The 25,433-nt window shown below is 39.7% G+C and overlaps 1 protein-coding gene across 1 annotated transcript in view; it reads left to right on the top strand.

Annotated features, from left to right (window-relative positions):
- MTMR1 (myotubularin related protein 1) overlaps positions 1-25,433 on the top strand; it is a 74,937-nt gene that overhangs the window by 20,636 nt on the left and 28,868 nt on the right. The window contains 10 exon segments of the mRNA XM_033202073.1: positions 2,606-2,627; positions 2,630-2,661; positions 6,712-6,787; positions 14,523-14,617; positions 14,987-15,094; positions 18,264-18,365; positions 18,679-18,762; positions 19,929-20,082; positions 21,003-21,190; positions 25,046-25,231. Coding sequence (XP_033057964.1) covers positions 2,606-2,627; positions 2,630-2,661; positions 6,712-6,787; positions 14,523-14,617; positions 14,987-15,094; positions 18,264-18,365; positions 18,679-18,762; positions 19,929-20,082; positions 21,003-21,190; positions 25,046-25,231 — 1,047 coding nt within the window.

Below are 25,433 nucleotides of genomic sequence, written 5' to 3'. Positions count from 1 at the left end.
AATATAGCTGAGCTGTGCTTGCTCTGGGTCCAAGGTGGGGATTTCTGTGGTTTTTTGGTTTTGTTTTCCTGGGCTGGTTTGGACATATAACTGCTTTTTTTTTTTTTTTTTTTATCATTGGTTTTTTGGGGAAAATGCATTCAGTATTCCAAACGGAAACTAATGAACTTTTTGAACACAGCCTGTTCACAATAGCTTGTAATAGCACTTGACAGAAGGGGTTTTCGTTTAAGGTAATGTAGTTAGTCTTAGCCTAAGGGCGACACGTTTCTCCAAATCATAGACTTCCCTGAAAATTATAGGACAAATGTGTTAGGATTGATCTGATATCGAATGAAACTTAAGAGGGCAAATGTGTTAGGATTGATCTTGTTGGTTTTACTTAGAGGATTATGATGTTTTTTAGGGAATGGGCTGTTGAACTTAATGGCATCTTTCACAGGTCAATAGTAACATGTCCATGATGATGATATTCTGTATTTTAACTAACAGTTTTCAGGAGGCCTGATATAAGGGTAAGGATATTTGGCTTTCAGCAGATGGCCTCCTGCTTGTGTGTGTCTGTGCTTTATCGAACACTTAGTCTATTTAGTGTTCTTTACCTTCTCACTGATTTTTATGAATCACTCAGATCAATTGCTCTGCTGTGTTATAGCTTTAAGTGTTCACTAGAAACGCTTTATTTGTTACAGTGTTTTTATGTGCAATAAAAGCCAATGTGTGTGAGGGCAGGATGCTAAAATTGTTACCAGTGTGCAATACTGACTTTTGTTGTACTACATGAATTATGACCAAATGGATATTCATGACGGGGGTTGTAAGTCTAGGGCTACTGAGGTCTCTTTTAATCTTGTTTATTGTGTAATTCATGCTACAGAATTTAGCAACTAAAAAAAATGGTTAGTTGGCTGTCCTATCTAAGTAAGATTTCAAGTCATGTTTGTGTTTGCATGTTGAATCCAAAAAGCAGAAGTGCTAATCTTGAAGTTAAATTTAGCAAAATCAATCCCAGTTACTATTTTTTAAAATACAGATATAGTGGGTTATAGCTTATGTTTTCCTCATGATTTTCCTTCCCTTTATTTCAGAATATTCATAAAGCAAGACAAAGATTGGTAATGTGCATGCATTTAACAGATAGAAAATTAACCTATTTCTATTCAAGGAAAACAATGTGGATTTTGATAGTATAAGAACTTCAGTTTAAAAGTTTTAATCTTATTGAAGCCAATGAAGTAGTACAAAAATAAGCAAGTTAAGTCTTGTTGTTCTAGTTGGTTTTCCTTTGTTTAGTCTTGTTTTCACCATGTTTTCTTTTGCTCGTGAGAATCATTTTCTTTCATTGATTCACATTGTTAAATATTAGTGCTTGGCTTTACACTTGCATGAACTTTGAAATGTTGTATTTTTGTTCATTGAGTTTTCTGTTTCTAAAACTTAATGATTCGATTTTCTTTATGTTTAAAAAATGGAAATTTCAAAAAACTGGCTGCACTGAAAAATTACACTGCCTTGAAGTGTGCTAAACTATACCAACTGTGCACTGAATTCAATCTGATGATAAAATATAAAAGTACATTAAGGAGTTATTGGACTTGATTGACAAAAATGGAAAGGGGGAAACAGTAAATTCTTTTAAAGTTTTACTATTTCTTCACTGGTTGCCTTTGTAAAAACGATAGTCATTGCAACCAAAGTTTCATGAAGCAAAAATATATATAGGCTAACTTGAATATTTTTAGCCTCAGAGACTTGATAGAACTTTAAAAAGAGATTACAATCTTGTCATCTTCAGTATTCATATTCTTTTTACCAACTGCTGAATAAAAAGCCCAATTTTAAAGTTTCAAAAAAATAATAGATTCTATAAGGAAATTAAGGACAGTATACCTTTAAAGGGATTGGAAAAAATTAAATAAAGATGTGTGGCCTTTTAGCCGTTTCTTGGAAGTGTGTTGATACTGTAATTAGAAATATTTAATATGATATTGATTTATAAATCACAGAATTTAATTAGCAATAAGCAATAAGAAACAGACATGTGTATATATGTGTGTATACACACACACACACATATATGTATATAATCTCCAGCATGTGATACATGCATGTGTGCAGTGGAATTGATCCCTGAGCAATGTAATATGAATACTTACTGTGTTTAAAATACATGTCTATAAACTGCCTTTGTATTTTGGCTTGACTTTGCCCTTTACCAGATTTCTGTGGTATGCTTTATTTTCTGTGAGCACATTATGTGCCTGTTATTTTGTTTCTTTGCTATATGCTGTGTATTGCTTGGTTTTAAAAAGACAGTACCTTCTTTGAAATTCGTGATGTTTGTTTGCTTTTCATTTTTCTACCCCAACACAAACACAGAGTAGATACTCCATTTTAGGCTGAGGATGCTATAGATGGCCTACACGTTATTTCCTTAACTCCAAGGGGGAAAATGTTGTGATTTGCAAAGTCATGAAAGGTGTGTCGACTTTTACATGCTTACTGTCTCCTTAAAAAAGAAATTCTGTCCTTTCACCTGTCTGTTTGCACGTGTTTCTCTTTCTCCTCTTTGCTTTTTCTTGTCCATGCACCTGGTGCTGTGCAGGAGATTCAGGAAGAACACAATGGCTACCTTCTGAAGCTGAAGCTGATCAGTGGCAAGTTCTACATGTTCATCTGTTTGTAGCTACAGATCATGTATTTAGAAGCCATTTCATTCTAGACTTTCCAGATGCTTTTACCACAATAGTAGTGCCCTCCTGTCCAAATTTGGTAGATTCCATATGACATTATTTGCAAAAATTGGTTTATCCAACATTTTGTCAACTAGAAATTGTTTGTCTGTGTTTCTCGGTTTGCCCATATAGGGTTATTGATGGGGTTAATGACCTCCATCACGGTTGGATTCTGCAGTGCCTTTACATAGACATAGAGAGGACAGATACATATGCTAAGGGTGCTCCTTGAGGGTGCACTCTTTGCTGTCTTCAAATATGCATGATCTGTGCCCAACATAGTACCTGGTACCATGTAGATAGTTGTGGAATTGGTACATATATTAATCAGAATACAAAATTATTCATAGAGTATTCCTGAGTGCTTACTCCGCTCAGTACCTCTAGACCCTCTCTGGAGTCTTTTAAAGCTGCAGTACTTTCCCCAATGCTTATGTGAAACCAAGAGAAGAGCAGCTCCAGGGATGCGTGGCATGCCCCAGGTGCTCAGCTGCACCATTGTCCACCATCATCCAGCCTCACCCTCCTTTAGTGACCCCGGAAGCAACTTGAAGAGCCCAGTTTGAAAGCCACTACTTTTGGCATGCAACCATTATATAAACTATCCACCTGGTGGCTTGGATTCAGGCTAAGGAGAAAAGTAGCAAAGAGGTCAGGGTTGTTGGGTGGGCTGGAGCCCTCAGGAACAAATTCAGGGAGCTGGCAGACTTCTGCTAGACCTTCAGGGTCACTGGAACAAAGTTGGGATGAGGTCATCAGAGGGAGTTCCCCAGTTGGGCAGCACTTTGAGCCACGGCACCAAGAGGAATGGGTGTGTTTATGAAATCAAATTTAGTTCATAAGAATATTCCATCCTTTGATTGTGCTGAACATGGGTTGGATAAATCAAGGGTCAAATCATGTCCTGTGCAACCTCGTAGTTGCAGTAAAAGCTTAACGTAGCATAAGTGTGAGTCCCTTCTCCTAACAGCAGCTTCATAAAGGGAATCTACTATACTCACCAAAGCAAACAAAAAACCTCCAAGCTTTTAAAACTCTTCTCCTCTTGAGTTTCTTTGCTAAAGCTAAATGTGTTTCTTTTACAAAAGGAATCTCCTATGGGGAAATCTGAAGCAATTGGGTCACATCTTTGTTTTATTCCAATAGTTGTTCTTTTTTGCCATTTAAAAAGCATGTTCCAGATTTATCATTAGTAAGAGATTTGCCTTACTATGTCTCACTGACATATAAATGCACAGAAGTTTCAAGCCAAACTTGACATGACTATGGGAAGAGAAGAGAAATGCTTGATTTTCAACTTCTATCTTGAGAGCATTGTGTATTCTTAAAATGGTCCTAATCACCTCTGTCTCCTATATGCAACATTTTATTAGTCCTGGATTGAGGACTTTCAAATGTTTGATGTGGCTTGCTCTAAATAGAGAGAGTCATACCTTTCCTAAGCTCCTCTAGATTCAGTTGATTAAAGCAGCTTGCTTTAGTAATGATATTTCAAAATAATCTACTTCCATTTAATTTTAACATATAAGAAACTTAAGTCTGTATAATACATGATAATATTTAGCCATTAAAATATTTCGCTTTAACAATATATAACATTTGAAGTAATTTAAAACTCTGATATTGATTAAAGTAGCTTTCTCACTTCGTGAGATGCTATACAATTAGTCACTAGTTCAGGCAATAAAGCAGACTTTCAAATTAAGGCTTCTAAGATTGGAGATCTTTTAGGGTTTCTAAAACCAGACATTTATAAGTATACATGTAAGTTTATGCTTTATTGCATAAAATATATTTCCAAAACAGATGTGAGTATAAAAATGAATCCATTAATCATTCTCCACGCCCACCCTTAATGTGTTAACTTCCAAAAAATTTTGGCTGAAAATGTCTTTAAAAACCAGTCTGGACTAAAAATTTGAATTGAATTGACTGTTTGGAGGTAATGATGATTCCTAATCTATATTATTTTAACCATGCACCTTTCGATAAGGAGGAGGATGGACCATGTCATTTTGTGCTCTCCCAGTAGAATTAACATACCCCTGACCAACATTTAACATTAAATTTGCTATTTATAGTTTGGCTTTCTTCCTTTTATAAAATTTGATGAAACTGCTATGTGTAGTATTTCTAAACTGACCTTTAAGTCCTTTAATAAAACATAGTGAAATATTCTTGCAACTATGAAAATAATTACTATTTTGAATTTTCAGTAATTTAGAATTATAAAAGACATCCATTTAAAAATATTTTGCTTTACAAAATTATGCTGAAAACTGAGTATTATTCGACCTGTTTTCCACTGAACACTAGTGGCCTCCGACGTTAACAGGTGGAAAAGCAGTCCCGATCAAATAGGTATGAGAAATGCATTATACTCTAGCGCCCTCTTGCTGATTCGGTGTGCATTAACACACTAAAGATGTCTCACTGAAAAAAGCAGCTGAGGCCAGGCGCGGTGGCTCACGCCTGTAATCCCAGCATTTTGGGAGGCCGAGGCGGGTGGATCACGAGGTCAAGAGATCGAGACCATCCTGGCCAAGGTGGTGAAACCACATCTCTACTAAAAATACAAAAATTAGCCGGGCCTGGTGGCGCGCGCCTGTAGTCCCAGCTACTTGGGAGGCTGAGGCAGGAGAATTGCTTGAACCCAGGAGGCAGAGGTTGCAGTGAACCGAGATTGAGCCACTGCACTCTAGCCTGGTGACAAAGCGAGACTCCATCTCAAAAAAAAAAAAAAAAAGGCAGCTGAACTTGTTTTGCTTAACCCAGCATTTCCCGAACTTTTATTTATTTATTTATTTTTAAGACTATTCACATCTCTTGGGAAAGTAATGCTCTGTGAAATACAGCTTTAGAATTGCTGGGGGTTTTGATCACCTTATTCTTATTCATGACACAGTATGTCAGAGATGCCGAGGAGAAAGTGACTGGTTTCCTTGGCAGCATTTCACAGGGTGCCGGTACCTCGGAGTAGGCCCCGAGTTCAGGCTTTGGTCCCTAACTTCGTAGTTCAAGAACACCATTTTCTCACCTCCTCTCAATTATCTGGCACTATCCAACCAAGCTCACAAGGGACTGGCTACTGAGCTGCAGTGCCAATCTGCTAATTTTAAAACGTGGGCATGTATTCTTCTGGCCATCTAAGGTATCCTTTTCCTAGCATCATTGTAGCCAGGAAACCTAGTAAATCATTAGCAATTTTCTTGGTGAGTGTGAAATTACTGCAAAGTGAATTGTCTTGGGACGTGCCTGATGAAAACACCCTGCTCCGCAGTAGGGATTGCATATTGTTGCCTGCCAGATGAGAGCACACTCTCATGGCCTGGACTGGGTGAACACTGAGAACTTCACTCTTTATGTCCCTGGTCATACACTTTGCGCATGCATGTCCGTGTGCACAAGCGCACGCGCGCGCACACACACACACAGCTGGGCTGCAGTACCAAAGCGTAGGCCTCTCCTAGTTATGTACTGTACTGAGACTGTTCTCTGGTTATTTTAATTAGGCTTCTGGCCTTCCCAAACTGTCTCATAGGCTGGGTTATTTCTACAGTTAGCTAAGCACCTATAGCTCATGTTGGTTTTATTTGTATTAGTTTCATGCTCAGAAGGTAACCTTTTTCTGACCTTATTTGCAAATTCTAGAGACACCTTTTAATAGTTATCTGTGTAGTTATTACAGTATCTTTCTGTCATGTCAAGCCATTTCTGTATTAATGCTTCCTAACTGTGAAATTTAAATATGTTGTAACAATTTGCTAGAATATGCAGCATGATGTCTTGTGATGCTGAGCTTTGAAATTGTCTTTTGAGGGGTTGGGTGCTTATTTTGCACGCTTCTGTAGCCTTATAGTGACATCACAGAACATCAAAATTTTTCACAGGTATACAGAAAGTGAGATTTACTCCTGTTTGGTGTTTTTTGTTTGTTGTTTGTTTTGTTTTTTGTTTGTTTGTTTGTTTTTGCCAGGCTCTAAGGGATGGAAATAAGCTGGCACAGATGGAAGAGGCTCCACTTTTTCCAGGAGAATCAATTAAAGCCATTGGTAAGTTTTCTGTGTACACTTTGCTTGTTGAGATCCATAAAATGAAATGGCACTTAATTTGCAAGTGGAGGTGATGTGTGTGCTGGAGATCAGCCAGACCAACTTAATTAGGGGACAAATGGACTAGATCTATTCATCCTCATTAGTGTCATCATGACCTAAGAGATAGAAGACTGTAGAGGATCCCGTTAAGTTCCAATTGAGTATTTGATGGCGTTCCCAACAGAAGAGGAGCCTGACTTTTCCTGGTGAACTGAAAGCTGATTAGACACTCAGTGTAATGTCAGTTCACTGCTTTGTTGGAATCCTTCAGTATAAGGAAAATTTATCAATAGGAGATCTATATCATGTTTTAATAACAGTTTTGAGAACTTAGCAAAGAATTTTAGTGGTTTATCAGATCCCAAAAAGTACAGTTTTGGTGCATGGCAAGGGCTTGTGTTGCCATCCTGGCTTTTAAAGGTGATGGCATGAGGGCTGCCATATCCCTCCATGGTGTATTGCCAGGCCTTTCAGGGAGTAGTTGATTGTGCCATGGGTGGATGGGAGGGGAAGCTGGATGTGACCCATTAATCTCATCACTTGGTTGGGTTGGACAGTCTGATTTTCTAGACTGGTTCCTTCTTCCATCATGGCTTTCTCCCAAAGAGGCACACTCAGTCTCAGAGTATAGTCATCTTGTGCCAAGAATATTTGAGTAGCGGGGCTCTCCCACCAGATCCTCCAATCAATTACTGCTGCTGTATATCCTAGTCTGTGTCTGTGGACCATGCTTATCTTCTCCTTGGTTTTGAAATTCTTTATTTTCCTTGAGTTCTAGGAGTTCATTCTATCCTGGCAGTCCTCTGACCTCTTTGTTCCTTCTCTGGGCGTTCTTCTAGCTCTGCCCTCATACTGCTTTCTTAATGATCTGTTTAAAATGCAGAGGTAATTATGTCATGCCCCTGCTTCTTCTTCAGACAGTAAACAACACAGATTTAAAATGTGAAATGTGAAGAGGTTGTTTTTCACTTTAGTTTTATAATTTGTCAGTGAATCAAAGTCAGCTCAGAAAAGATTAGAGCTCATGTAGGTGATTGACAACTTTGCACATCAGATACATATTTTGAATGAGCAGGGAGCGTTATAAAAGCTTGGATTGCAAGCTCACAGTTGTAGTAAGAAGAGGAGGCTTCAGTGGATTTAGCTGCGGTCCTGTTGCTATTTCTCTCCCATTTTCTTTTCCTTTCACTCTGGAAACAGAGCTCAAGAGAGAGAAACTCCTGCCTGGCCCCACTCCAGTACAAATTATTGGAAATATCTTAGAGTTAGATCTTAAGACATCCTTAAGTGATGTAAGTATGCTTTATGCTCCTCCAGTGGCTTGCAAAGGGCAAGTAAATTGACCCTCTACTTTTTAATAAAATATATTCCTGGAGGCAAAGTATTAAAATAGGTCATTGTGAAGTAAAGTACTCCATCTAGAGTATTATTTCAGTTTGTCATTGTCAGAATGTGAAGAGTTTTGACACAGTGTACACCTGAAAAACCATCATCACAGTCAAGGTAACAAACATATTCATCACCTCCCAGAAGTTTTCGTTTCCTTATGCCCCTTTATAATCCCTACTTCCTCCGCCTTCTCCCCCATCCCCAGGCACTACAGGCTAGCTTATATTTTCTAGTGTTTTTGGAAATATAGAGTATGTTCTTTTTTTGTCTAGCTTCTTCAGATCAAATAATTATTTTGATATCCATAGTGTGGCATGAGTTAACAGTCATTCTTTTTTATTGCTGGATAGGATTCCATTATATGGCTACATGACAGTTGGCTTATCCATTCATCTGTTAGTAGATATTTAGGTTGTTTCTACTATTTGGCTGTTACAAATAAAGCTGCTGTGAACACTAATGTACAAGTCTATATGAACATATCTTTTCTTTTCTCCTGAGTAAATACCTAATAGATGAAGTGGCTAGATCAGATGATAGCTATACAGTTTCTTTAAAAAACTGCTAATGTGTTTTCCAAGTGGTTGTACCAGTATACATTTCTAGTAGCAGTATATGAGCATTCCAGTTTTTCCCTTCCAATTTGAATGCCTTTTATTTCTTTTTCTTACCTTATTACTCTTGATTGAACCTCCAGTTTTATGCTTATCAAAGCTCATATTATGTCCCAGAATATGCTCTGTCTTGGTAAATGTTCTATGTGCAGTTGAAAAGAATGTGTTTTCTGCTGTTGTTGAGTAGACTGTTCTATAAATGTCAATTAGGTTTTGTCAATCTGTGTTCTTAGCCATTTTCTGTCTATTTCTATCAATTGTAGAGAGAGAAGTTTTGAAATCTCTGACCATAATGGTGGGTGTGTCAGTTTCTCCTTGCAGTTCTATTAGTTTTGCTTTATGTATTTTGAAGCTATTATTAGATACATACATGTTTAGGATTCTTACGTCCTCCTGACGAATTGACCTCTTTTTTTATCATGAAATAACCTTCTTTATTCTTGATAATATTCTTTGCTCAGAAGTCTACTTTGTCTGATATTATTATAGACATCACAGCTTTTAAAAAATTTTACTAACATGATATACCTATTTTCATCCTTTGAATTTGAAACTATTTGTGTCTTTATAATTAAGGTGAGTTTCTTTTAGACCACATATAGTTGATTCTTTGTTTAGTCTCCAAACTGACAATCTCTATCGTGTAATTGGGGTGTTTACATCATTTACATTTTATGTAATTATTAATATTATTGGGTTTAAATCCACTATCTTGATGATTGATTTTTCTTAGTCTCATTTATTCTTTATTCTTTTTTTCCTCTTTTTATGGTTGAATTGAGTACTTTTGTTTTAAACTTTTATTTTAGGTTCAGGGGTACATGTGCATATAGGTAAACTCATGTCATGGTAATTTGTTGTACAGATTATTTTATTACCCAGATACTAGGCCTAGAACCTAGTAGATACTTTTTCTGATCCTTTCCGTCCTCCAACCTTCACCTTCAAGCAGGCCCCAATGTCTGTTGTTCCCTTCTTTGTGTCTGTGTCTGTGTTCTCATCATTTAGCTCCCACTTATAAGTGAGAACCTACAGTATTGGTTTTCTGTTCCTGTGTTGGTTTGCTAAGGATGATGGCCTCCAGCTCCATCCATGTTCCTGCAAAGGATATATGATCTCATTCTTTTTTATGGCTGCAAATATTCCGTAGTGTATATGTACCACATTTTATTATCCAGTCTGGCGTTGATGGACATTTAGGTTGATTCCATGACTTTGCTATTGTGAATAGTGTTGCAGCAGACATACATGTGAGTGTGTCTTTTTTTTTTTTTTTTTTTTTTTTTTTTTGAGACGGAGTCTTGCTCTGCCGCCCAGGCTGGAGTGCAGTGGCCGGGTCTCAGCTCACTGCAAGCTCCGCCTCCCGGGTTTACGCCATTCTCCTGCCTCAGCCTCCCAAGCAGCTGGGACTACAGGCGCCCGCCATGTCGCCCGCTAGTTTTTTTTGTATTTTTTAGTAGAGACGGGGTTTCACCGTGTTAGCCAGGATGGTCTCGATCTCCTGACCTCGTGATCCGCCCGTCTCGGCCTCCCAAAGTGCTGGGATTACAGGCTTGAGCCACCGCGCCCGGCCGAGTGTGTCTTTATGGCAGAAGAATTTATATTCCTTTGGGCATATACCTAGTAATGGGATTTGCTGGGTCGAATGGTAGTTCTATTTTTAGCTCCTTGAGGAATCGCCACACTGCTTTCCACAACGGTTGAACTAATTTACACTCCTACCAACAGTGTATAAGCATTCCCTTTTCTCTGCAACCTTATCATCTGTTTTTTGTTTTGTTTTGTTTTGTTTTTACTTTTTAATATAATAATAGCCATTCTGACTGGTGTGAGATGGTATCTCATTGTGGTTTTGATTTTCGCTTCTCTAATGTTCAGTGATACTGAAGTTTTTTTCATATGCTTATTGGCTGCATGTATGTCTTCTTTTGAAAAATATCCATTCTTGTCCTTTGCCCACTTTTTTTTTTTTTGAGACGGAGTCTCGCTTGTCACCCAGGCTGGAGTGCAGTGGCATGATCTCGGCTCACTGCAAGCTCTGCCTTCCGGGTTCACACCATTCTCCTGCCTCAGCCTCCTGAGTAGCTGGGACTATAGGCGCCCACCACCACACCCAGCTAATTTTTTGTATTTTTATAGAGATGGGGTTTCACCGTGTTAGCCAGGATAGTCTTGATCTCCTGACCTTGTGATCCGCCCGCCTCGGCCTCCCAAAGTGCTGGGATTACAGGCGTGAGCCACCTCGCCCGGCCGCTTTGCCCACTTTTTAATGGGGTTGTTTTTTTTTCTTGTAAATTTGTTAAATTCCTTGTAGATGCTGGATATTAGACCTTTGTCAGATGCATAGTTTGCAAATATTTTCTCCCGTTCTGTAGGCTGTCTGTTTACTTTGTTGATAGTTTCTTTTGCTGTGCAAAAGCTCTTTAGTTTCATTAGATTCCATTTGTCAATTTTTGCTTTTATTGTGATTGCTTTTGGCATCTTTGTCATGAAATCTTTGCCAGTTCCTGTGTCCAGAAGGGTACTGCCTAGGTTGTCTTCCAGGGTTTTTATAGATTTGGGTTTTACATTTAAGTCTCTAATCCATCTTGAATTGATTTTTGTATATGGTGTAAGGAAGGGATCCAGTTTCACTTACCTGCATATAGCTAGCTAATTATCCCAGCACCATTTGTTGAAAAAGGAATTCTTTCCCTATTGCTTGCTTTTGTTGAAGATCAGAGGGTTGTAGGTATGCACCCTTATTTCTGGGCTCTCTATTCTGTTCCACTTGTCTATGTGTGTCTATTTTTGTACCAGTACCATGCTGTTTTGGTTACCGTAGGCCTGTAGTATAGTTTGAAGTCTGGTAACATGATGCCTCCAGCTTTGTTCTTTTTGCTTAGGATTGCCTTGGCTATCCTTTTTGGTTCCATATGAATTTTTAAATAGTTTTTTCTAGTTCTGAGAAGAATGTCATTGGTAGTTTGATAGGAATAGCATTGAATCTATAAATGCTTTGGGCAGTATGGCCATTTTCATGATATTGATTGTTCCTATCCATGAGCATGGAATGTGTTTCCATTTGTTTATGTCATCTCTAATTTCTTCAAGCAGTATTTTGTAATTCTCATTGTACAGATCTTTCACTTCCCTGGGTAGCCATATTCCTAGGTATTTTATTCTTTTTGTGGCTATTGTGAAAGGGATTGCATCCCTGATTTGGCTCTTGGCCTGGCTGTTGGTGTATAGGAAAGCTAGTGATTTTTGTATGCTGATTTTGTATCCTGAAACTTTATCAAAGTTGTTTATCAGCTGAAGGAGCTTTTGGGTTGAGACTATGGGTTTTTACTTTTTTTTTTTTTTTTTTTTTGAGACGGAGTCTCGCTCTGTCACCCAAGCTGGAGTGCACTGGCCAGATCTCAGCTCACTGCAAGCTCCGCCTCCCGGGTTCACGCCATTCTCCTGCCTCAGCCTCCCAAGTAGCTGGGACTACAGGCGCCCGCCACCTCGCCCAGCTAGTTTTTTGTATTTTTTAGTAGACACGGGGTTTCACCGTGTTCGCCAGGATGGTCTCGATCTCCTGACCTTGTGATCTGCCCACCTCGGCCTCCCAAAGTGCTGGGATTACAGGCTTGAGCCACCGCGCCCGGCCGGAGTTTTTACTTTTTAGAATTCTATTTTTTTTTTTTTTTTTTTTTTTTTTTTTTTTGAGATGGAGTCTCGCTCTGTCACCCAGGCTGGAGTGCAGTGGCCGGATCTCAGCTCACTGCAAGCTCCGCCTCCCGGGTTCACGCCATTCTCCTGCCTCAGCCTCCCAGGTAGCTGGGACTACAGGCGCCGCCACCTCGCCCGGCTAGTTTTTTGTAGTTTTTAGTAGAGACGGGGTTTCACCGTGTTAGCCAGGATGGTCTCGATCTCCTGACCTCGTGATCCGCCCGTCTCGGCCTCCCAAAGTGCTAGATTACAGGCTTGAGCCACCGTGCCCGGCCCTAGAATTCTATTTTATGTGTTGTGCTTGCATATTAGCTATAATTTTTTGTTTTGTTATGTAACTAGTTATTTTACATCTTTATGTCTACCTTCAAATGATTGTATGCTGCTTCATGTACAAGATAAGAACCTTATAGTAGTATACTTCCATTTGTCCCCTCCCACCCTTTGTGCTGTTGTTGTCATCTGTTTTACTTTTACATATGTTATAAACCCCACAATATATAGTTTTTGTTTTTGTTTAAACAGTCAGTTATCTTTTAAGGATAATGATGATAATGCCTCAGTATCCTACAGAAGCACTTGCCAATCTGCTCCCTGCCAACTTCTCTGGCGTCATGTTCCACTGTCCTCACTGCACCCATTGATCCAGGCATACTAACCTCTAACAACTTATCACTGTGCCCTTCCTCCTTTCCTTCTCTTACTCCCCCTACCCACTTTCCTACTGAGTTAAATTGATCCTTTTCTGGACTTTCATTGTAGTACTTTATATCCACATTGTTATTTTAGCTTTTGTCAGCCTCTAGTACAGGGATCCCCAACCCATGGGCTGTGGATCAGCACTAGTCCACGGCCTGTTAGGAACAGGGCTGCACAGCAGGAGGTGAGCAGCGGGCTATTGAGCATTACCGCCAGAACTCCATCTCCTGTCAGATCAGTGGTTAGATTCTCATAGGAACACGAACCCTATTGTGAATTGCGCATGTGAGGAATCTAGGTTGTATGCTCCTTATGAGGGTCTAATGCCTGATAATCTGAGGTGAAGCAGTTTCATCCTGAAACCATCCCCCTACCTCCACCCTGGTCCATGGAACAATTGTCTTCCATGAACCAGTCCCTGGTGCCAAAAAGGTTGGGGACCTCTGCTCTAGTATAATGGCGATTTTTCTGTGTGGTATCTCTCACAGGTCATGGGCTGCTCATGGACAGGAACTGTTTCCAATTATACCCAGAATCCCAGCAATAGAAGGCTCTCAGTACATAAGGAGTTATGGAAAAGTTAAATGGAAGTAGTTTGAGAATTTGGTTCAGTGACATTAAAGCCTTTTGTTGTCTCACTTGGACTCATATATAGCTATGTATATTCTTGTCATTCCAGTGGAATGGCACTTTGGGAAAACATGAAGATGTGGTGTCTTTGTGATAGATGTTAGCTTCTTAATACTAATAGGAATTAAATATGTCATGCACTTAATAGATATTAACGAAAAGTTAAAACTGATAAGGAGCTGATAAGGAATTTGAAACAAGTTTTTCCACTTCACTGATGTGGTTCTAGGTTTTGTCTTCTGTGAAAAGAGTTTCCTTTGGAGCTGCATTAGGAGACAGTGTTTAGCTTTCATTCGTTTTAAGTAGCAGTAATTCATGAAATGGTAGCCCAGGGTTTTCAGAGTTCAATTAATGTTTTGAATATGATCAATTTATCACCCAGGGAAAATGTTAACTACCTAGGAAAAATGACAGGATATAACTTATTATGAGGCCCTTTACTTAAAACCTCATTAAGTAGCAAATCAGAATTTTGTTTTAAAAAATAGAAATTTATTAGAAGACTATGCATCTCTCTGTATTGAAAGTCATAATTGATATAATCCGATAAAGTCCAAAATCCCTAGAAAACTGGCATCACAAATATGTATTTGGAAAACTCGTGTTAAGTTTTATGGAAGCACAAGTCTGTGGCAGTAGTTGCTACTTTAGCCCTTTTCTTTCAGTGAAAGATGTCATGTATATCTGCCCATTTATGGGAGCAGTGAGTGGAACCCTGACAGTGACGGACTTTAAGCTGTACTTCAAAAATGTCGAGAGGGTGAGTTTTTTAAAGTGTGTTTTATTTTAAAAGAAACACTTTGGAGCACTAAAAGAAGAATGTAAAAGACCTCTGAAATCCCATTACCCTGAGATAACCACAGGTTGGGTTTTGAGATGTACACTTTTGCAAACAGGTGTTTGTATCTTGAAAACAAAGGCTGTTAAAGTACTGCTTAAACCTGGGGGGGAAATTCCATTGTTGTCTCAATATATAGTTCATAAGGAATGCTATCAATCAGACTTCAGTTTAGCTGGGACAAAGAGGAAATGCGAAGTAAACAAACATATTTTGTAACCCAGCAAAGACTTAAAATATGAAAACTGTTGACTGACACTAACAGACATTGATCTTAATTTTTAAACCTAGGACCCACATTTTATCCTTGATGTTCCCCTTGGAGTGATCAGCAGAGTTGAGAAGATTGGAGCACAGAGCCATGGAGACAATTCCTGTGGTATAGAGATAGTGTGCAAGGTATAATAGAAACACAAGCGAAAACTAAAAGATCTGAACTTTTTCTCCCTCAGTGTCTTCATGGTCTTTGGACAGTAGAATAATTGTACTGCTAGTAACTCAAATGTTTTCGGGATAGCAACCTCTTCAAATCTCATATCGAATTTAAACTATTCTGTAGCCCTTGGAAGTAAACCTTTTCTGTTGAAGTACAGTTGTTCCTTAGTGTCAGTGGGGATTGATTCCAGGGCCTCCGCCTCAGATACCAAAATCCATGGGTGTCCAAGTCCTTCATATAAACTGCTGTAGTATTTGCATATAGCCTAAGAACATTCTCCCATATACTATAAATCATCTCTGTATTGCTTATAATAACTCATACAGTGTAAACACTATGTGAATAGTTGTTATACTGTATTGTTTAGGGAATAATGACAAGAAAAAATGTCTCTGCATGTTCAGCACAAATGCAACCATCCTTTTAAAAAATATTTTCTATCTGCAGTTGTTCGAATCCTCAAATGTGGAACCCATGGCTAGTAAGGGCTGACTGTATTTCTAATTAATGTGGACCTGTAACCTAAGTGATTATTTGTCACATCTCAGAGAAATCAAGTGAAAAGCAGAGATCAATACATTTTCCCAGTTTGTTGTTTTAAGACTACGTTCAGAACAATGTGGATGGTCAGAGACTTCCTAAAGGGACAGCAGTGGTCCATAATTTTGTGATTAAAAATGAGATTAAGTGTCTTGGCTATGTTGGAATTTTTATGTTGAGCTGGGCTTGTTTGTTTATTTTGTACCCTTCTAATAATTTAAGTAGAAATGTGTGTGATAACTTTAATCATGAAGTCATGTAGGACCCACTCTTAACTGATGTGTTTTATTCCCAGTGACTTTACTTTGGTAATGTGGTTTACCAAAAACCCTACCTGAAGTACCAGGAAAGAGATCCTGCCTGCAGGATCGTCAGGGCCCCTTCCAAATTTTGGGTTAGGATTCCTTACAATCTATTTGTTTTGATTCAGTCTCTGAGGATAGCTCCCTCTGGTTGGTCCTAGACTGCGCTCAAAACCATTTTTTTTTTTTTCCAAAGAACACTTTACTCTTCCAGATCACGAATCCGTTGGCTTACTAAACTCACTTTAGGCACTACCTGACAACTGTCCTTCTCAGGCAGGGTTCCCCATATGGAACAGTGGCAAGCAGAGGGGTGACTTGATTGGTTCTGCAATTTTGAAACATGTTGTCCCCTTTCTCATGACGCTTGAGTATCTTCCCATTATCCTTAGACTAAGGAAAAACTCTTCTTACAAGACTTCTCTGCCTGACCCCCTTTCCTCTGCAGCTTCGTCTCATAACTGCCCTCCTCTCATTCTGGCCATCCCAGTCACATGGGCTTTCCTTTGGTGGTTCATACTTGACACACACCGCTGCCACCCCCCTGCCCCAAAATCTTTGCACGTGCTCTTTCCTTAGCTTGTAAGCAATCTTAAATAGCAATCTAAAATAGCAAGTCAGCTCAGTCAGCCACCAAGGTGTATGTGTGTAGCCATGTAGCTTAGAGGGAGAGCATTTCAGGAAATTATGTTGCTTAGGCAGGTGTCCTGGGGCTCTTTTACTAAGATATTTTTATGGCCAGGGTGAGCATTTGCTAACAACTACTTTAAATGTTCTCTAACCTAGAATTACTAAGGTCATGCTCCCAGTCTTCTCAGATCATGCCTAAGAGCCTTATAAGGTGTGGGATTTATCTTTTAACAGGTGATACAAAATTTAAGAGATACAAAAACTGTATATAGTAAAAAATCAGTCTCCTTCCACCCACCACCCTGCCACCCCATTCCACTCATTTCAGGCACCCACTATTACCGATTTCTAATGTAGCCCTCCACAGATAGCCTATGCACATGAGAATGTATGTATAGTCCTTCTTTGAAAATGTAAGTGGGGCCAGGTGCAGTGGCTCATGCCTGTAATCCCAGCACTTTGGAAGGCCGAGGCAGGTGGATTACCTGAGGTCAGGAGTTCAAGACCAGCCTGACCAACATGGTGAAACCTTGTCTCTACTAAAAATGCAAAAATTCGCTGGTACTGGTGGTGGGTGCCTGTAATCCCAGTTACTCGGGAGACTGAAGCAGGAGAACCGCTTAAACCAGGGAGGCGGAGGTTGCAATGAGTGGAGACTGTGCCATTGCACTCCAGCCTGGGCAACAAGAGCGAAACTCCATCTCAAAAAAAAAAAAAAAGAAAACGTAAATGGTAGTATATTATATACACTGTTCTACTCCTTTTCTTTTTCCCCTTGACAATACATCGCAACACTCCATTACGTCAGTACATACAGAGCTGCTGCTTGTTTTTAACAGCTCTCTAGTGTTTCATCAACTGTACTGCAGTTTAATTATAAGTGCCGCCTATTGATGGACATTTAGGTTATTTCCATTCTTTTTGCTGTTACAAATAATACCACAAGAATAACTTCATTTTAATTGCTATTTTTAAAATTTGTGGTCATATTTACCTTCAAAGTTCATATAATGTTAAAGAAGAGTGAGATTTTTGTGTTTAACTAACAAGAGCATAGATTTTGAAAGGTCAAGGACACTGCTGAAAACATCCTGGGAAGAAATCACACCATCACAGTTGGCCTTGGTGGGATTATTCCTGCTGACTTGTGCTTTGGCCTTTGGCCATCAGCTTGCATTGGGGGGCATTTTAAGAAACTGTGGTGTGGAGAAACAGCATTGTATTGCTGTAAGGATGTTACTGAGGGCTACAATCTGTACCCAATAAGGAGTCCTTTCTGTGAGTATGTGGGGGAGGAGTGTCTGCTACATTTCTGTTTTATGGATGGCATGAATTCTTAACTGATACTTTCAGCAGCTTAAAGAGTACAACTAATTTTGTGGCACAAGTTTAGCAAGAAAGTGCACAGGACTTGGGTATGAATCTTCTTGTTTCCATCTGATGAATTTTTACCACACATATCCCCTTTGTTCCAATTCCCTCAATTTTTAAAAATATCATTGGAGGTATTTTTGTTAAATTGTCTTTTGTTAGTCGGAGCAAGATAAAGTATAAAAGGAGAAATGAATAAAAAAATTAATTTCCTTATTTATGGCACGGTATCTGGCTTATAGGTGCCCGATGTATGTTGAATAACTGAGTTTTGCTAATTGTTTAACAGGATATGAGGAACTTGCGGCTTGCTTATAAACAGGAAGAACAGAGTAAACTAGGGATATTTGAAAACCTCAACAAACATGCATTTCCTCTTTCTAATGGACAGGTAAATATACCAAGTAAACCTTTTCTGCATACATTTGTGGGGGTCCAAATATCCTATGTTTAATTATTCCTTTTTCCAGGGGCTTTTTTTTCCCCTCTCTCTTTTTTCCTCCGTTGGTGACTAATATTAGAATATTTGAAATTTGTCAGCTCTGGGTAATGCTTAAGAAAAGCTGCTGCTTTGTTGCTTTAAAATTTACAGACTAAAATAGGAATCAATACACTCAGCTCATATTAGGATGAAAAGCTTTAATGTTGGGTATATGATATAAAAATAAATAATGACATGTGTGTTTTGTGGTTTTTGTGTCCAGGCACTATTTGCATTCAGCTATAAAGAAAAATTTTCAATTAATGGCTGGAAAGTTTATGATCCAGTATCTGAATATAAGAGACAGGTAAAGTATATTGCTTATCAAACTGAAAATGATAGGTTGAGCATCTTTTTGGCTTCTAAAAGGTTAGAAATGATGTGGTGGAGAAGAAACTTTTTTTTTTTTTTTGAGATGGAGTCTCGCTCTGTCGCCCAGGCTGGAGTGCAGTGGCGCAATCTCGGCTCACTGCAAGCTCCGCCTCCCGTGGTTCACACCATTCTTCTGCCTCAGCCTCCCAAGTAGCTGGGACTACAGGCGCCCACCACCATGCCCAGCTAACTTTTTGTGTTTTTAGTAGAGACGGAGTTTCACCATGTTAGCCAGGATGGTCTCGATCTCCTGACCTTGTGATCCACCTGCCTCGGCCTCCCAAAGTGCTGGGATTGCAGGCATGAGCCACCATGCCCGGCCAGAGAAGAAACTTTTTCAAACAAGTTATGCACAGGTGTAACTGCCAGCTTTTAGGTTCTCCATCTCTCTTGATGCTCTCTTCTCCCTGTGCCAAACCTTAGACTTGGTAATTGTTTGTTCATCCTGTTTCCAGAGGGTGAATGGGACTCAAGGACAAGGACGGGTTTAAAAACCAAATTTGCCAGATGGTTTTTATTGGATGTTCTGGTAAAGAATTGAAGCGTAAGGATCCAAACCACCGACTACAGTTAGATTCGAAGCATGTGGTGTGGCTACATAATTCTGATCTGGTGTTCCTGGGTCTGGGAACTCTTCAGTGCATTGTCAGCTTCAAATTATTCCACTAAGATCTTATTTTCATTACGTTTGTTTCATGATGTTGTCTCTACCTTATATTTGGTATAACGTTTTACATTACTTATTTTAGACATTTGTAAGAAGTATCTGTGTTTCTAAAGGACTTTTGAGTATATTTTCAGAAATAACACTGAGCTTCTTTATAGAAAATAGGACAAGAAATATACAGAAATGTGATTCTAGTGTATAATTTTCATGTTTTAGTATGGTTTGGATATTCTTTTGCTTCTTTAGATTTTTAGAAATGTCTAGGAAATTAGTTTTACCAAATAAATATATATTGACTTTGAAGTTATAATAAACAACAAATTATAAATGGATTTTAGTTGGAAATAAGAAATGGATATGCTTCATGCTTAGTACTTTTTCAAAGCGTAAAGTCATGCATTTGCACCTCTTCTTCTTTCTCCAACACCTTACAGGGTTTGCCAAATGAGAGTTGGAAAATATCCAAAATAAACAGTAATTATGAGTTCTGTGACACCTACCCTGCCATCATTGTTGTGCCAACTAGTGTAAAAGATGATGACCTTTCAAAAGTGGCAGCTTTTCGAGCAAAAGGCAGAGTCCCTGTAAGTAATAAACATTGTCATTTATATAGGAATATGTATTGCGTTAGGTCTAAGATGGAAAGATTTAAGACAAACAAGAATTCAGTGAACAAAAATGGAAAGCAGAAAAATAAACTTATAAACCTGGATATACCTTTGATTCTCAACAGATACCTAATTATATAAGCAATCTGTTTGCTCTGACTCCCTATTGTACGATTTCCTATAACTAAGTATAAGGGTAACTTTAGTCATACCCTCAAAAAGTAGTAGAGAATAACAAAGGAGTAGCAAGAACAAGTTAGCATGCTGTTGTATTACCAGTTGGCATTGCTGGTAATTAATGCCACTGCATCATCCTAGAGAAAATGCTTCTTTCTTAGATACTGAGCATGATGCCATAGCTGCGTGGGGGGAACATCATTACAGAAGTAGCAGCAGACAGCAGGGAGTAATGGTTTGAGCCCAGAGTTTGCATCTGGTGTAATCCTGAGTCACTTGGCCACTGGAGGAAAATGAGAGGTGGGGTGGCAGAGTGGCAGATTTTATAAGAGACTGTAGATTCACTTTGTCCTTATCTTGCCACGTATGTTATTGTTGAGATACAAAGTTGTTTTTAAATTAGGAGACAAGGTAAAAATTAGTCAATCAAATTGGAATGGGGCTAGATTTTAGTAATAGTTTGATTTGGGTTTTTCTTAGAATCATAGCATTTTTGGGGTGGGAGGGGATTTTTAGATCTCATGTAGTCAGAATTGTTTCATCCTGTCCAAAACATTGAGTCTGATGGCCACTACAACGCTGTGATTGGCCTGCCCACTCTCACTTTTGAAGAAAATACGTATAAGAGACCATGCTTGAGAAGGAACTTGTTTTTCCTACCAGGTAATTAGAGCATATATTGCTTTAGGAACTGTACTAATACTTGTTGCTTAAAAACACTAGGTGTGTCATGGATTCATCCAGAAAGTCAAGCAACAATTACCCGCTGCAGCCAGCCACTTGTGGGTCCCAATGATAAGCGCTGCAAAGAGGATGAAAAATATTTGCAAACAATAATGGATGCTAATGCACAGTCACACAAGCTTATCATTTTTGATGCTCGACAAAACAGTGTCGCTGATACCAACAAGGTATATTCTTAATAGCATTGCAGAAACGTTGGATATTTTCATGTCCTGCCTGTAAATCATTATGCAGTTGGAATAACTCATTGATTTTTCACCACTGAAGTTAGAATCATTTGGAGTCCATAGCTATTCCTCCCTGGTGTATGCTCCTTGGGCTATGTTGGTGTCTCACATGGATGGGATCTGTCTGTTTCATTGCTTCTCTACAATATCCTGTCTGCTAAATCAATTAAGCAAAGACCTAGAAAGACAATTATCATCTAAAGGAGTTAGCATTTTAATGAAATGATCGTGAGGACTTGAAAGTCCGTTTAAGAAATATAGTGGTTACTTGATTAATTCATGTCTGGTCTGAATTTCTTTTAGAATGGTATCAGCCATGTGAAATGTGTAAATGTACAAAGTTTCCATAAATCTCATGGAGCACCTGTGTAGTGTACCTCGGGTGGCAGTGAGATGTGGTTAAAAACACCTCCGTTCCCATGACTTTCATGATATCACACCCTGAGTTTCTCTCGCTCTTCATTCAGCCTGGCCTTCTCCATCTCCTTAACTGATTTCTCTTCCCAGTCTTCAAATGGCGTTGCTCCTCGAACTCGGTCTGGGGTCCTGTTTGCTCCACACAGACTCCTGGGGCCATCTCTGGTGGCACAGCTTTAAACACTGTCTGTATGCTGAGTTCAACTTGAGCTTGACACTGCAGTTTCTATCCTGTCCTGATCCCTCCTAAGGTTGAGACTGGATTTCTGTCCCATTGTATGGTTGACATCTCTGCTTGGCTGTTTCCCAGGCCACAAACCCTCTGTGTATTCCAACTGGCCTGAGAGGCAGGATGGCAAGTTGGTGAGACATCTCGGCTTTGGAATCACTTACCCCTGGGTTTTCCTCCAGGTTCTGCCACTTGGTGCTCTAGATTCCGGAGCCAGTTACTTAACCTCTCTCTGTGCCTCAGGTTCCTCTTCTGTAAACAGGAGATAATGTCAGTGTCTCATGCACGGGTTGTGTGAGGATTAAAATTCAGTGAGAAGAATGCATGTAAATGACTTAGCACAGCGGCGGGTGCATCCTCAGGGCGCAGTACATGATGCTGATAAGCTCGCCACCCCTGTGGTCAAGGGGGCTGCCCAGGTGTCTGACTTGAGGGTGGTGTCTGTTACTGAGATGGGGAAGACTGGGAGAGGAACAGGGCAGGGAGGAAGATGGGGGAGTATTAGTTTTCTGAGGCTGTCGTACAAATTACTACCAACTTGGTGGCTTATAGCATCAGAAATATATTGACCACAATTCTGGAGGCTCTAAATTCTGCTCCCTCTAAAGGTTCCAGGGGAGAATCTGTTCCTTGCCTCTTCTAGCATGGGGTGGCTGCCCCAGCCTTCCTGGGCTTACAGCCACATCACTCCAGTCTCTTCTTCTGTCATCACATGACCCTCTCTTGCTCTGTGTTTCTGTGTCTCCTCCTTTCTCTTCGAATGACACTTGTGATGACATTTAGGGTCCACCTGAAATAATCCTGGATCCTTAAACACATCTGCAAAGACCCTCTTTTCAATTAATCTTGGAAGCCTTAAGCACATCTGTAAATCTCAGGATTCTTAAACATCTGCAAAGACCTTCTCTTCAAATAAGGTCACATTCACCATTACCAGGGATTCGATGTAGATGTCTTTGGCGGGGCCACTTTTCAGCCTACCCTAGGGAGGCATCCCTCAGTGAGGTCCCCTTGCCCCCCACATCTGGATCTTACCTGTGTCCGTCTTCTACATCTCTGCCTCCTTCCTGTCACCACCATATCCCAAGGAATTACAAAATGTGAGAAAAGCTGTATTGGTGGAGGCCATCTTCAGACTAGTCAACAGGGTGAGGGCAGTTCATTGTGTTTTGTCCCAAGCAGGAGAGAGAGAGACAGGACACTAAATTATATATCTAGAATAATTTTAACTATGGCAGTATATGTGTCTAGGAAACAGACAGAGTATTTTCTAGGTCTCCATTAGTTCTTTATAAGATTATGTCATATGCAAATCAAGATAATGTGACTTCTTCCTTTCCAATCTGGCTGCCTTTCATATCTTCTTCTTGCATTGGTATTACATTGGTTGATTTTTGTATGTTGAACCACTGTAGTGGATTGAAAAATGTCTCCCAAAAGTTTGTCCAACTGGAACCTCAGAATGTGACCTTATTTAGAAATAGGATCTTTGCAGATGTATTAATTATGATGAGGTCACCTTGGAGTAGGGTAGGCCCTAAATCCAGTGCCTAGTGTCCATATAGGAAAGCCACATAGAGACACAGGCACACACAGAAGGAAGATGGTTATGTGGCAATAGAGGCAGATATTTAAATGATGCAGCTAGACGCTGAGGAGTGCCAGGGACTTCCAGCGACCACCAGAAGCTAAGAGAGAGACATGGAACAGATTCTTTCCTATACCTTCCTAAAGGAACCAACTCTGCCAGCACCCTGATCTCGGACTTTCAGCCTCCAGAACTGTGAGAGAAAAAATTTTATGTTGTTTTAAGTCCCCCAGTTTGTGATAGCACCGCTAGGAAGCTAATAAAAGCTCCTTACATTCCTGGGATAAATCCCACCTGTTCATGGTATGTAATCAGTCCCCTTCATATACTCTTGGATTGGGTTTGCTAGTATTTTGTTGAGGATATTTGCATGTATTGTCATAAGGGATGTTAATCTGTGGTTTTCTCTTCTTATGATGTCTTTGTCTAGTTTGGTATCAGGATACTGCTAGCCTCATGGAATGAATTAGGAAGTATGCTCCCCTTTTCTAGTTCTTGGACAACCCATCATCTCTTACCTCACCTACAGCAGGAGCCTTGAAATTGGACGTCTGCCTCACACCCTGCAATCTCATCTCCACATTATGACCAGAGTGATCTTTAAAAAAAAAAAAAAAATTGTTACTATTTCAATTGATAAATGAATTGTATATATTTATGGTGTACAACGTGGTATTTTGATATATGTACACATTGTGGAATGGCTAAATCAAACTAATTAACACACCATTTTTTGTGGTGAGAATACTTAAAATCTACTCTCTCAGCAATTTTCAAATATACACTACATTGTTATTGACTGTAGTCACCATGTTGTACAGAGTGATTTTCTCAGTGGACAGCTCTGTGCACATCCCTCAGAGCCGCAAGGCAGTGATATCCAGGTTCCTGAACAGGGTCTCCAAAACCCTCCGCCCACTGGTCCTTTCCTTCCTGTCTCGCCCCATCTCCCAGGTCCATGTCTCAGCTATGTGAGGTCCTTTTCAGTTCCTTAAGCACATCCCGGTGTTAGATCAGAGATATGTTGCAGTCCTAATTCCAAATACCCATAAATGTGGCTGTATTTCACAATAGGGTCTTTGCAAATGTAATTAAGTTAGGATGTGGTCATATTGAATTGGGGGGTGGGGGTTAAGCCAAATGACTGTGTCCTTAGAAGAAGAGGAGGAGCGAGAGACACCGACAAAGGAGAGAAGGTCAGGTGGAAATGGAGGCAGAGATTAGAACGATGTGTGTATAAGCCAGGAACACCCGGGGCTATCGGAACCCAGGAGAGCCAAGGAAGGATCCTCCCCTAGAGTGTTCGGAGGAAGCATGGCACTGCCAATACCTTGAATTCAGACTTCCAGCCTCCAGAACTAGGAGAGAATAAACTTCTGTTGTTTTAAGGCACTGAGTTTGTGGTTCTTTTTCCAGCAGCCCTAGGAAACTCATATAAGGATATAGGAGGTTTATTTACAAATGAGTTTGTTGCTTCTTTAGTGGTCTGTATCTCATAGCACTAGAAAGAATAGAAAAGTTAATTCCAGATAATGTGATGTATCTCTTTTGTTTTTCATAGACAAAGGGTGGAGGATATGAAAGTGAAAGTGCTTACCCAAACGCAGAACTTGTGTTCTTGGAGATCCACAACATTCATGTCATGCGAGAGTCACTACGCAAATTAAAAGAGATTGTGTACCCTTCAATCGATGAGGCACGGTGGCTCTCCAATGTGGATGGGACGCATTGGCTGGAGTATATAAGGGTAAAGAGATCCAGTACTTTATATGCTTTCCAGTTAAGACTTCTTTGTGCCTGTGCCATAAATACGTATATCTCCAAGTGGTTTTTCAACATTGCAAATAAGTGCCTCTTGGCTGTGTGCATGAACTTTCTTATTAAATAGTTTCCGTGGGCAGCATCAGACTGGGATCTTTGTGGAGGACTTTTGTGACATCGTGAAAAGG

This window comes from Trachypithecus francoisi, unplaced genomic scaffold (assembly GCF_009764315.1).
Source record: "Trachypithecus francoisi isolate TF-2019V2 unplaced genomic scaffold, Tfra_2.0 Lachesis_group6, whole genome shotgun sequence".
Classification (NCBI taxonomy): Eukaryota; Metazoa; Chordata; class Mammalia; order Primates; family Cercopithecidae; genus Trachypithecus; species Trachypithecus francoisi.
The sequence above is the reverse complement of the archived record's forward strand: the minus strand, read 5'-3'. Positions and strand labels throughout refer to the sequence as shown.